The sequence below is a fragment of the Diachasma alloeum genome, unplaced genomic scaffold (genome assembly GCF_001412515.2).
Source record: "Diachasma alloeum isolate Michigan unplaced genomic scaffold, Dall2.0 Dall_scaffold_01377, whole genome shotgun sequence".
NCBI lineage: Eukaryota > Metazoa > Arthropoda > Insecta > Hymenoptera > Braconidae > Diachasma > Diachasma alloeum.
In genome coordinates, this window is record NW_021681480.1 from 37,346 (window position 1) to 51,648 (window position 14,303).

General features: G+C 36.2%; 1 protein-coding gene across 3 annotated transcripts; it reads right to left on the reverse strand.

The window, feature by feature from the left end:
• Positions 1–305: 305 nt before the first annotated feature.
• LOC107046438 (zinc finger CCCH domain-containing protein 14) lies at positions 306–12,565 on the reverse strand. 3 transcript variants are annotated; one of them, XM_015269049.2, is made up of 7 exons: positions 12,386–12,565; positions 10,776–12,254; positions 10,374–10,533; positions 10,118–10,278; positions 9,786–10,035; positions 9,546–9,672; positions 306–363 (listed from the first exon to the last, which is right to left on the reverse strand). In XM_015269049.2, exons 1-7 carry the CDS (start codon positions 12,422–12,424, stop codon positions 327–329), a joined length of 2,253 nt encoding a protein of 750 aa, XP_015124535.1. In that variant the 5' UTR covers positions 12,425–12,565; the 3' UTR covers positions 306–326. The 3 variants fall into 3 exon arrangements, with proteins under 3 accessions (XP_015124535.1, XP_015124538.1, XP_015124536.1); XM_015269052.1 differs by lacking the exon at positions 306–363 and adding an exon at positions 3,323–3,376; XM_015269050.2 differs by lacking the exon at positions 306–363 and adding an exon at positions 3,909–4,222.
• Positions 12,566–14,303: the final 1,738 nt, after the last annotated feature.

Sequence of the window (14,303 nt, forward strand, 5' to 3'; positions counted from 1 at the left end):
TTAAGACAGCTTTTACGACCCCCCACGGTCACTACCATTTCAAAAGAATGCCCTTTGGTTTGAAAAATGCGCCAGCAACCTTCCAACGGTTGATGGATCAAGTGCTCTCGGGTTTACAAGGTGTCGAGTTATTTGTTTATCTTGACGATATCGTCATTTATGCTACCTCTCTTAAAGAACATGAGAGAAAACTCATGAATTTAATGGGTAGATTACGAACAGCGCGATTAACCTTACAACCTGATAAATGTCAGTTTTTGCAAAATAGTGTTACATACTTGGGACATGTTGTTAGTGCAGAGGGCGTAAAACCTGATCCAGTGAAATTAGTATCGGTCCGAGAATTTCCAGTCCCTAAAAATCCTAAAAATATCAAGCAATTCCTTGGGTTAATCGGTTATTATCGGAGATTCATACCAAATTTAGCTAAAATCGTACGTCCTCTTACCCAATTACTAAAGAAAAATGCAAAATTTGTATGGGAGAGTGAACATCAAAATGCATTCGAAATTCTAAGGGAAAAGCTTTGTGTCGAGCCTATACTCCAATTCCCCGATTTCACGCGTATTTTCATTGTCACGACTGATGCGTCACACTACGCTCTCGGAGCTGTGTTGAGTCAGGGTGAGATAGGTCAGGATCTTCCTATTTCTTATGCTTCAAAATTATTGAGAGGTGCTGAGATCAATTATTCTGTCATTGAAAAGGAGTTATTCGCTATTGTCTTTGCAGTAAAACATTTTCGACCATATTTATATGGTAGGAAATTTTATTTGGTAACAGATCACAGGCCTCTAGTGTGGGCACATAAAATCAGGGACCCTACATCGAGATTACTGCGCTGGGTACTAAAATTGAGAGAATATGAATATGATGTTATTTATAAACCAGGGCGATTAAATGCAAACGCGGATGCTTTGTCAAGAAACCCTGTTGATGTGTATAAATTAGAACCAGCAGGTATTAAATTTACGCAGAGCATTAAAAGTATTGGGATGAATGAAAACCTTCTGAAGGATGACTTGAATAGACTTGATGATCAGGAAAATGATTCGAAGTTGAGAAACTTCATAAATAGACTAGGAAGGATTAGGAAGAGCATCGACCAAGTAAAATATGAATGTTGCGACTTAGTGCAACAGGTGCCTACAAGCACCGTAGTTAAGGAGACCGAAGCCTTCCCAATGAGTGGACGGCCTTGTGTAGGGTTGGAAGTAGTTGATGAACCGTCACAGTACTTCTCTACACAGGGACATCCTTCACCGGATAATAATTTGGGCCTCGTTACTCCTGAAGTGGGAACAAGTATTCCCGTAGTTGAGGGTAATAAAACCCCAGAGTTACCAAACTCGTATATTGAGATATTACCGGGCCCGGGTAGCGCATGGACCGAGGGATTCATGCATGAGATGCTCAAGGGGACGTCCTCAATAGATAGAACAGATATAGAAAAAATGATAAATAAACAAGTACAAATACTAACACTCAAGTCAGCCGAAAGAAGTGATAATGAAGAGATTGAATTACAAGAAATTGATGAAAGCCCAACCAGCCGCAGTGGTCCCGTATGTGAAGATTGTTCGATTTTTCATACAAATTCTAGACTAGAGCCAATTGATAACAGTACTGATGATGAATTTGTTGATCGATTCGGTGACGACTCATTTCCGGATCCTATATCCGAAGGTGAGGATAATTATAGTTCATCGGATAACGACGATGAAGCTACTCAATCAAAACCTGACGTACCAAAAAGAAAGAAAAGAGTTATATTGGATGTTTTCTCAGAGACTAGAGATGGTTTGTTAATGAAAAAGGATAATATTGCACATTTTGTATCAGCAGATTTCAAAATGAGAACTCGAATATTGCAGGAATTGATTGAGAAACAGTTAATTAAAGAAAAAGAATTACCTGAGGAAAAACCGGAAATCGGTGACGTAATTGTTTTTAAACACGGTACATTCCATATATTCCTGATTGTAGTTAAAGATAATGTGGAAGATAAAATTGAATTGAAGAATGTTTTATTGGGAATTACAAAATTAAAGGGAACTATGGATTATTTCGCAGTGAAAACTGTTAGACTTGCGAGAACCGGGGGAGGACTTGATAAACTTCCTTGGGGTAGTATTAAAATGCATCTAGAGAAAACGTTTCCGCCTGGTTGTCACATTACTCTGTGCCTGAATCAAATTGAAATACCTGAGATTGATCAAAGGGAGAAAATCATTAAAGAAATGCATGAGTCAGCCGTAGGTGGTCACAAGGGAGTGTTGAAAACATATGAACGTATCAGACGACAGTATTTCTGGGAAAAGATGAAAACAAATGTCCAAGATTTTATTAAAAAGTGTCACACGTGTCAGAAGAATAAACTCGTAAGGATTAAGACCAGACAACCCATGATAGTGACTGACACACCGCAGACGGCTTTTGAAAAGGTCGCTCTGGATATTGTCGGGCCATTGCCAGTCACAAGTTCAGGGAATAGATATGTTCTAACGATTCAGGATAATTTAACAAAGTATTGTCTAGCCATCCCTTTAATTGAAACTTCAGCTTCAACTATTGCTAAGGCTTTTGCTGAGAATTTTATTTGTGTATTTGGTTGTCCTGAAAGTATTTTAACAGATCAAGGAGCCAATTTTACAAGTCATTTAATGAAGCAATTTGCGAAGTTATTTAAGATCAAACAATTAAAGACTACTGCATTTCATCCTCAAACCAATGGCTCCTTGGAAAGAAGTCATTTGGTACTCGTTGAATATTTAAAGCATTTTATTACTACAGAGAGAGACTGGGACAGTTGGTTAAAATATGCCATGTTCTCTTACAATACCTCAGTGCATGAATCAACTGGTTTCACTCCTCATGAGTTGATTTTTGGTCGAATCGCTAAAATACCTTCAAGTTTTGCTAAAGACAATGTTGCTGCTACGTATTATGATTATGTTGGAGATTTAGCAGAGAAACTGAAAGTTACACAATCACGAGCAGCAGATAATTTAGATGTTGCTAAATTTAAGTCGAAACAGTACTATGATAAGAAAGTGAATGCTAATGATTTCAAAGAAGGAGACTGGGTATTTTTGATTAATGAAGCAAAATCGAATAAGTTGGATCCAAATTACTTGGGCCCTTACAGAGTTGATAAAGTACTTGAACGAGAGAATATAAGAATTAAGTTAAGTGATGTTCGCACTAAAATAGTACATGCTAATAGGTTAAAGCCAGCTCATTTATAAAATCATTAGTACACAAAAAATTTGAATTATAAGTATTCAAATTTTTATTTACGGGGGGATGTGTTACGTCGTTGGCCGTTCATAACTAGGTGGCGTTGTATGCACCTAGCGGTCAATTTGAATATTACCTTAATCAGAATAATTAGATAATAATTTAATTTCCATTCTTTCATTAAATTCAATACTGCGTAGTTTGGGCACGTGTTCTTTTGGTGGACAATGACGTCTCATTTCAACTCTCAAATACAGAGCTCTATTCATCCGAGAAATAACATAAACAGTTTAAATAAACGAAAGAAATAAACCGAGTTAATATAAATATTGCAGGCCTGTTGATTTTCTGGCGTCGCCATAAACACATAAAATTCAGACGTAAACTTCTCGAGAAAGGTCCATGACTAATCCCAACAGATCTCCCTTTGTATCCTTTGTATTAAACCCAAGAACGTCATTTTCTGCCGGTCACACGTGCGTCCCAAATTCTAGAACGTGGATGGGGGTGGCTGGCAACAGTTGACTGCGTCACAACGTTGCCCAGCCCCTCCCCACCACTTTTTGAGTCTAGCATTTAAGATATCACTAAAACATAAGAAAGAGAGAGAATGCGTGCGCAATCTGAAAAGAGTGGGAGTTATAGGACCCACGAAAGGGACGTTTTGAATAAGTTAAGTCAGTTCGACGAGTCCGGTTTTAGAGTGCAGATCTCCAAAATATAAATCAATGTCTAGTGAAAGTTAATACAGTTTTGATAGTTAAATAAATAGTTTACGTGCTCTCCCGAAGCACTCAGTATTTTTCATTCAATATCAAATATTTCCTTATCCCAATTTTTCCACGAATGAGGATTCATCAATTATTCTTTGGATTATTAATTGGACTTCGTTGGATTGCCCATCCGGGCTTCAGCTGTAAAACGTTCCTGCCTTCCTTTTTTTTCGCCGATTCAAAACTTGGCGCTGTTTTCCTAGTGACATCTGGGAGGACATAACAACAGGGGATATAGGGAATGCGCAGTCTAGTTATAATACATCTATGGGAATTTGATTTTTGAAAAAATACTAATAGTTTTGAAGCTCTATGAAATAGTATATTTCGTAACGAGTGCAAAAAAGTATTTTTTTGGCGAGTGGGAGGTTTATATCACGAGCCGAAGGCGAGTGATATAATCCCACGAGCTAAAAAGCATTTTTTCACGAGTTACGAACAATATTTTTCATCACAATGTGGCGGAAATTGGACTTTTAGGCACGCGGAGCGTCACATTTGCCATATAATACTTTTATCGCCGTGTGACATACGATATTTTATGTCATTAGGCCCGAAAACCGCGATATAACTGAGCGAAGCAAGGTTAGAATCGCGGTTTATCGGGCCTATAATGACATAAAAATAAATTTCTATTAGTGTCGGTGAATAGAGCTTATTGGAGCCTATATTCATGGAAAAATTGATAAAATTCCTTCGTTTTTGTTTCCAGATTGAAGATTTGTATTCGTTCAAAATTGAAATATTATTTGAAATATAATTTTATTTAATTATTTTTAATTTATTTGAAATATAATTTTTCATAGAATTTCAAAAATTTTGTTATGTTTCCTAAAAAATATTTTTTAACGATCAATCAAAAAGTTGTTATTGGAATGAAATTAATCATAACTTTAAGCTGTAATTGTACGTGGATACGTCCATGGTCTTTCCTTCTTTCTCAAATTTCTTAGAAACTCCCTGAATTTCCTCGAAATTTCTAGAAACTCCTTGAATTTTTCCAAAATTTCCAGAAACTTCTCGAATTCCATCGAAATGTCTAGAATTTTCAAGATTTCCGATAGATGGCGCTGCACATAAGGACCGTTTCCCAAAATAATCCCCCATATTAAAATCATAGACGCATCCACGTGAAAAATTGATATCGATAAGATTTTTATTCCATTAGAATATGATGGGATTCGTAGGATTTTTTGTTAAATTGCAACATTATATTGTTTATAAGGTTTTTGGCTTCCGAATGCATGCTTTGTACTCATTCAAATTCAAGTTTCTGAAAAGCCCCGAATATGCGATTTTCAGACGGTGTCTGTATATATGCGTATGGTGCTATCATTGGCTTCAGGATGGATGCCGCGTTTGGTTTCGGCAATGCGCCGACGTTTCGCAAACACTGCAGTCTGCATCTCCAGGACTATGACTTCCGATTCTGAGCTCCAATGTCTGGGGATCGTTTTTATGAGCCTCCCCCGCCATTCAAAATAATGGCGGGAAGAGAGGGTGGTTCAGCCAATCAACTTTTTTTAATCGATCAGCTGGTCAGGGCTTATGGGGGTTTACATACAGGATGATGTGAAAAGAAAAACGGAATAATAGGTAAAAATAGTGATGTCATTGCAATCAATGATAGCTCTATAACATAAAATCAATAGCAAGGAGTAAAATAAAAATTTCAAAAACAGAGTATCCATTCGGAAGCAAATTGTTAATTAGTTGGCAACAATAACTATACTCATGTACAAAAAATGCAATTGTGTACTTGTTTTTTATTTTCAATAGTGGCTCGTCCTTAGCATTGGAAAGATATTTTATGGAGAAATAAATAACAGAGTTAGAGAGCTCCGGTTGCGCTCATTTTTATTTTGGGCTACATTTTCCGATCAAGCAGAGAAAAAATCGACACTTTCTAATAATAAAACAAAGGTATTTCATTTTTATTTTTAAAACAAGGGTATCTCAGAATTTCTGAATAAACAAAGGTATCTCAGAATTCCCTATAAAACTAATCTATCTGAATTTCCTGAAGAAAACTCAACAAAATCAGAAAAAACGTGTTTCGTGAACGCTGGTAAATAGTGGTTAACCGATAGTCGACATATCATGAATTTATAATATGTTAACACATTCATGCCAGAGAATTAATAAAATGAATGGGAGGGACAAGTGGAGTGATCGCATCAAGGATTCAACGGGAGAAATAAGTGGGTAGATCACCAATTCAGAATTCATAAATTGGAAAATTTAAATCATCTCCTGAAACGATTGTAGTGAAGTTTTGGCATGGATATATATGGAAGTTTATGATTCGGAATAAAAATGAGGATATAGGGGAAAGAAATTGAGAGAGTGAGGAGAGTAGCCAGGGCTTACGTGCATAACTACGCCTCATAGGATAAGAATAATTTGAAATTATCGAAGGTATCTGTTTTGACATCTTGATCGGCACGTGCCACATGGAATTAATTCTCAAGCACTTACGTTTTCATGCTTTTGACAGCTGCATGGATTTGAGTTGTATGGAGGTATCGAGAAGCTTGAGGAATGAGAGAAAAATTTAAACATGCAGGAGTTCAAGCCTATTCGACAGAAGGCATGCGACCGTTACTTTTTGTCTTATACGTCTTTTTCTTTCTTTTATTTCTACCAATTCCATTGGTAGTAAGCTTCCGAATGGATCCGTACCATTTCCCTGTTCCTAAGACAGGCATACGCAACCACATTAGTTCTATTTCTATGTGGAAATTATTAACTAACACTTGATATTGAAGAAATTTAACCTTGAAAATTAGAGATTAGATTGCTCATTCGAGATTGCTTGGTGAGTGGGCCTATTAATACTTTTCTAAATCTGATATTGCTGATTATCTCTATGATTTTCAACTAATATCTCATTTTCTTATAAAATATGCACAAAGCAGATTTTTTTTTGTCGAATTTTCGTTTTTCTAATTTTGATTGCAAATAGTCAAGAATGTTATGAAACGTGAAGAAATGACGTCTTTAGGGTGATGTCTGTATGTATGACTTTGGTGCGTTGTTTTATCCCGATCGGTCCAATAGCTTCTGACATATAACAACTTTTTTCAAATTCTTCCAAAGATTTTAAATATCCTGGACAATTTTTCGAAAGTGTCTCCAAACAATTCATTTTCTTCATAAAAGACGAGAAGAAAATCGAATGAGAAAATCGGTGTACGCGCGATAACTGAAAAATCAAGATAGGAAGTTGAAATTTTGTACGACTGTAGCGCTGATAGTGCCATCGGCGGGGATTGTAGATGGGTAGAATCGGAAGAGTAGTTTAGGAGATATTCAACTTTTTCTGAAAAACTGTTATACTCAATAACTTGCAAACTACTGGGCCGATTTACTTTTTTTTTTTTCAAAATATTCGTCATCGTACCTTCTATCAAGATCAATCAAAATATGCATACCCACCCATATAAATTTTCCGAAATATCAGCGTTTTTCTGTTTTTTTCATTCAAAAGTTCATGTGGTGTCCATAATACACGTAAAACTGGAAGTAAACATCTGAGATTTTGGCTACTGATTCGCATTATTAACCCACACTTGTGTATAAAATTTTGTGTGAATCGATTCAGTACATCCTAGCGTAGAGCGATTCATCCAAAAATCTTTTTTTGGATGAATCATACATCGTCATGTTATCAATGATTTTTCTCTCCGTAAGACTTCAACAGTCATATAACATAAATTTATGATTTTTTATATTTTCTATGATGTAATATTTGATAGAATCTCATAGCTGGGACGGAGACATAGGGCGGTGTGTCGGTAATATAAACCAATCCTCATTATTAAAAGTGTGGTCGTTAGTCAACGTTGCGTATCATATAAATATTGTATCGTTACTTCTGCCTAAGTTGACTGGTGCTAGTATTTCAGTTTATGAAATCAGTCTAATTGTACGCCTTCCAAGAGTCAGACATTTTGATGAATATACGTTGCAAGGGTTAGATGTTTCTTCTTCTTCTATTTGATATGGTTACATTCTCAACTCTATGAGAGAGGCGAGCACCAGGTTGCAGAAGTTTGCAGGAGTAGATATCTTGATCAGGTTATTTTCATCCCCAATACGATCAACGTGCTTCTTGTTTTTGTATAAATCCGTTTTATCAAAAGGTTAAAGATAACAATTTTTTTTAATAAAATGATTTTATGGATGGTAGAAAACATTGATGGTTTCTCATTCGATTTTCTTCTTGTCTTTTATGAAGAAAATGAATTGTTTGGAGACACTTTCGAAAAATTGTCCAGGATATTTAAAATCTTTGAAAAAATTTGAAAAAAAGTTGTTATATGTCAGAAACTATTGGACCGATCGGTATAAAACAACGCATCAAAGTCATACATACAGACATGACCCGAAAGACATCATTTCTTCACGTTTCATAACATTCTTGACCATTTCCAATCAAAATTAGAAAAACTAAAATTCGACCAAAAAAAAAATCTGCTTTATGCATATTTTATAAGAAAATGAGATATTAGTTGAAAATCATGGAGATAATCAGCAATACCAGATTTAGAAAATTATTAATAGGCCCACTCATCAAGCAATCTCGAATTGAGCAATCTAATCTCTAATTTTCAAGGTTGAATTTCTTCAATATCAAGTGTTAGTTAATAATTTCCACATAGAAATAGAACTAATGTAGTTGCGTATGCCTGTCTTAGGAACAGGGAAGTGGTACGGATCCATTCGGAAGCTTACTACCAATAGAATTGGTAGAAATAAAAGAAAGAAAAAGACTTATAAGACAAAAAGTAACGGTCGCATGCCTTCTGTCGAATAGGCTTGAACCCCTGCTTGTTTTGGTGTAATTTATAAAAAATTTCCGAAAAATGACCACACACTTTCGGACATACATACACACATTTTGTAAAAACATCATATCTTCACGTTTCATGACATTTTACATCATTTCCAGGCAAAATTGGAAGATCGCAAAAATCATCGGTTACAATACTTCCAGTCGGAAGCAAAAAATTCTGAATTCTGTGGGAATTATACATATTAAAATGAGTACTACTTGCACAATATTTAATCAGAGTTACTGAGATAAGTCTTTCTTGATTTCGTCTCAGTTACATGAGTTTTTCCCGGAAAATTAAGATAGATAAGTTTTATACGTAATTCTGATACCTTTGTTTATTCAGAAATTCTAAGATACCCTTGTTTTAAAAATAAAAATGAAATACTCTTGTTTTATTAGGAAGAGTCAAAATTTCAAAATTTGGGGATAATTATTCATATACAGAATTGGCGGATTCGCTCATATAAACAATTACCAATGATGAATTATTATTTTTTCAGGGAGTTCAATTTTTTTTCCGGTTTCCCTCAATGATCCAACTGGACTCTATTCAAACTACTTTAAGACTGCCTAGACCAATCTGCTACTAATCTTATGAGTCGTCAACTGAAAATGAATTTATCCGAAAACCCTGATAAATCCCTATCAATTTGAATGCAATAATTCTATTAGAAAATCAAAAATTGTTTCACCTGCAGAGAACAGCTGGATGCAAATATGCGCATTTTTTTCCCAATGTGCAGTTTGGCCAGTATCGACATTTTTCCCTCGAAGTGTCACTGATTATGGCTGGTGCAACCGGTGGTCGTTTTTCAAAACCTTCAATGGAATAGGAATAGATAAGATGGACGGGAACCATATCAACTTACGAGGGACGATATTGCACAAACAAACACTGAAAAAAGGACGAATAAAAATCAACTTTCGATAACCTGTTGCGCCGGGCGAGACTGTTGTGAAGTCCTCAGGGCTCGATGATCTGGTATAGATAATGGGACTCAATTTTCTTCTCTTTATCATTGGATCCTCAACTGGCCAATTATCAATGCAATTATTCTCATTATTCTCCATTTCCTCAATTTTTCCAGACGTATCAAGTTCCTCCGATTCCAATGCTTCAAAATCACCAGGCGATGACTCATTCGGAGCATTGGACAGTACCAGCTCATCTTCCTCATTAACCTTCGCAAAAAAAAATTGCGCATCACCACACCAATAATTTTTCCATTTTTTTTTCATTGATTCTATTGTTACTATTATTTACCTCCATTTCTAACCGTTCCTCATCATCCGACAGATTCTTCTCCTTCATAACGTTGTTGTTGTATCCGTTCAAAGTGACTAGAAATTTTTGGTTGTCATCACCCCTTTGAAACAGGGACATGACGACACCCATTTGTTCCTCAGTAACTGATCTTGGAACGTCTAGAAATAACAAAGGCGACAAAAAATAGGAAAAATTCGAATTAACTCATGAATGAAAAATAAGAAATAATGAGTTAAATCAGAATGAGACTCACAAGGCTCTGGATCATCATTAACCCCAGTATCAGGGTTGGTGAGTTCCACTTGTATTTTTTCCATGACTAAACGTTTAGTGGAGTTCAGATGTACTGACAAATTTTGGGCTATTTCTCTTGTACGCGATGTTCTCAGTTGTTTGACTATTGGCATTTTCTCCTATTAAAAATGAATTTTCTCAATAACATATACTAAAATCAATAAATCCCCGCAAAATTGCAACCACCTATCTATCTCAGCTTCAATTAGGATTAAAGTGATTGTACACAGTGATCAGAGGCAATTAAATAATTTATTACAATACTTCATTGTTTGCTATTACAAGAAATATAAATGGAAAACTTAATCGTAACACGAGAAAAAAATTGAAAGATAATTCATCTCTTGAAGTTATTACTCACCTTTAAAATTGGTTCTGGGTTTTTTTGTTTCACCACAGATTGATTGGCTTCAGCTACTGCCCGAAGCAATAAAGACTGAGTAGCTCTCTTCTGAACAGGTTGAAGCGGCTTCAATGGTCTAGGAGTGACGATAACCTTACTAGCTAGCGCCTTTCCCTCCTCATTCTCCGCCTCTATCCCGTCATCGTTTTCCAATTTTTTCGTCTTTTTCAAACTACGCCTATCTACCCCTTCCCTTTCCATTGTAGAATTATTAACAGCAATAATATGAGATTTTATCGGGACAGCTGTATCGTCCTCATCAATTTCGCCATCTTCGTCTTTGTTCACTCTTTGAACTCCCAGTCTTCCCAGGGCCCTGAATTTACTTGTGACTGCTCCAATTCTATTTCTGATATTTCGTGCATAATCTTCTTGGGAATCTTTAATTCTCAATTTTGGCGCTTGGCCTAATCGATCCTTGATATTCCCTGTTGTGCCCTCAATTCTCGATTTTACGGGAAATACAGCTTTTTCAGCCAATTCTCTTCCTCCCAAAATTCTGCCTTTATTATTAGTAAAAGATGTACGATTATTCGATTCTTCACGGCTGCTTCTCCCTAGTTCGTCTTCAAAACTTCTTCCCCTAGAAATATTCCGGCGGTTTATTAGCTCATAAGGCCTCTTCTCAAATCTCGTATCTTTTCTACGATAATCATAATCAGTATCGTCAGTTCTGTCTTTGTTAACTAGGAACTTCTTTCTCGGTGATGTCAGCCCTAATGTTGTTTTTACAGATACAACGGATGTAATCCTTGGTTTATTAATACATGATTTTATTCGCTTTTCTTCGAATCCTATTTCTTCTGACTGTTTTGACGTGCTTTTCGATGAGTCTGTCATTTTTAATCGTTTTTCAGGCCGCTCTGTAGTGCTGTCTCGTTCAGAAATTCGTTTAGAACTGGAACCGATTGATTCAATACGTTTTTCAGATGTGTCCAATTCTAATGGCGAATTTTCTTCTATCTCAAATGATTTCCTGGCTGATTGTTGTTGTGAATGTGGTTGTAGTGGTGGTGATGGAGACCATGAAGCTAAATTCTCCATTTGACTCAATTTATTGAGAGGAATTGCACTATCCTTCGTCCGATCCTGAACAGGTTTGAGAGGTGATTTTTCAACTACTGATTCCTCTTTGCTCTCTTCTTCTGCTTGAGTGATACTGCGCTTTTTTTTTCGTTCCTCCTCCTGTTTGACTATGACTGTTGGTAGAAATTCCCTCGGAGGTTTCTTCTTTGCAATCGTCACTTTTTGCAATTTCTTCAGCACTTGATCATGCAACCAATCGACGAATGGAGTTGTGTTATTTTCGAGGAATAAATTTAGATCTTCATGCATCTGCTGACGGGTTTTTTTGTTTACTACCATTACGAGAATGTAATCTGGTAGTTCTTCATCGTAGCGGACACCCAACTCAAGGAGCTTCGCACGTATTGCGCTCTAAAATTGCATTGTTTTTAATGTTTTACGAGTATTTTTGAAAAATCATGAGAGGATATTGGGCTGAATTGGAGTTTAGTTCTTGATCAGTGACAAGCTTGAGGGAAGTAACGTGATGTTTTTTCACTTACCCGGAGCTGATTTGTCACTTCTATACCACGTATATCCATATTTAAGTATTTTTAGTAACTATTGAGGTTAATTGGTGATGTTTAAAATAATTCTTGTATCAATCATAAGCTGGATAATGTTTACGGAGATATTGATGGAATCGAGGTATTGGCCATAACAATATGTAGTTGTTAGCGCCATATTAGTTTGAGGTGGGTACACGACGCAAACAGGCTCGATTTTCAATGCACGCTGGATAAAACAGGCGTGCGGTAAGAGCGCGCAATTTCAATTAGGGGAGGGTGCGGCGGCGGTTTCGACTTTATTTGAAAGTTATAAAAGCAAACATATTGTCATAAGACTGCATCATAGGAATTGTAAGGTAAAGCAAAAACGGGCTAAAATGAACACTTCGATATCTTACTCAATTTTTGATGTTTCAACAATATTATATTCAATTTCTGAAACTCGAGTCATGACTGCCATTTTCACATTGAAAAAGAAATCAATAATTTCAAAGTTATTTCAATAGTAAAGCAGAAAATCCAAAGCTACTTTATACTTTAACTTTTAATGTAAAATTTAATAGAGTTGAAGTTTATTTGCTAATATCTCCTTCCAACTCTAATTTTTCTCTATAAAAAGATACCAACATGATTCTGTTGGAAAATGTTTGTTGAAAATTTTCTCGATTAAAAGTTGATTTAGACTTTTTCAGGTGTCTATTTTGTTTCCCCCCTCCCCTCCCCTTATTCTTGAATAATTTTTCGATTGTGGACTTTGTCAAAAAAAGGAATTTTAAAAAATTCAATTATTGAAAATTTTTTAAAAAATGTTTGAGCGTCCACTTTAGTCTATACTATACGAATTTATCAGGTGTCCATATTGCCCCACCCTTCCCTATATGAAATCAATATTTCAATATTCAATTTCATGTAAAAACTATATCCAGTCTTCGTACAAGATACTTTTGTATAACATACTATTAGGCTTGAATCCGTACCGACTGATACCCCCACTTTCTGGCTTTTTCGTTTCGTATTCTCCGTATAAGATACTTTAAAAAGGGCCTAGAATTGAGTGGGAATGGAGTTGAGATATTGCAGAAATTACTGGAAATATCTGCATCTATGATCTAGAGCTTAATTATACATCAATTGAATGTCAAAACGAACGGCCGCTCGTTACATTTAATGAAAAGCATTAAACGCATCGGTCATAAAACTTGGTAAAATATCTTTTTTTTCTACATGTATTGCACCATATGTTTTATGTCCATTTTTTGGATGGGTAGATAGACAAGACAAAACAAAATTCAACCCAATTTTTATGAAAACCGAAATTTTAATGAAAATCTCAATTTTGCTCCGCAAACCCCTATTACTAAACCAACTTATTCCGAATTTGTAAATTGTTATTTTGAAATTACTTCTAATCAAACATTCGGGTTTCACATCAGCAATCGTACTCAAATGATCATGAAAAATGGAAATCGTCTACTATCTTGTACGAAGAATATCAAATCAAAATATTTTCATCACGCTGGGCGAAAAATAGTACATTACATGCCCGAGCCTTGGAAAACAGATCACCGTCCCCCACGTGCCTTCCGAGCCGAAGGCGAGGGTGATATGTTTGCCATGGCGAGGTATGTATATTAATTTTCGTGTCACGGGACCTGAAAAACCCCACGTGGGGGACGGTGTGATCTGTTTTCCAAGGCTCGGGTATGTAATGTACTATTTCGTGTCGAAGGACCTGCGCTGCGCGCCACGAAATTGGCGTTTTTCAGGTCCCTCGACATATTACATGCCTGAGCCTTGGAAAACAGATCACCGGCCCTCACGTGCAAGATTGCCTTCCGAGCCGAAGGCGAGGATGGCAAGCATGTGGGGGAGGGTGATGTGTTTTCCATGGAAAAAACATCACCACGAAATT

What these genes read in the sequence shown, in the direction of transcription:
- LOC107046438 (XM_015269049.2), bottom strand. Translation starts at nt 12,424, where the DNA reads ATGGATATACGTGGTATAGAAGTGACAAATCAGCTCCGG. An exon ending in AGGAACGGTTAGAAATGGAG is followed by an intron (nt 10,036 to 10,117) that starts GTAAATAATAGT and finishes TTTTTTGCGAAG; the next exon opens with GTTAATGAGGAAGATGAGCT. An exon ending in CATCCAGCTGTTCTCTGCAG is followed by an intron (nt 364 to 9,545) that starts GTGAAACAATTT and finishes TGATATTTTTAG; the next exon opens with GATTTTTAGGGACTGGAAAT.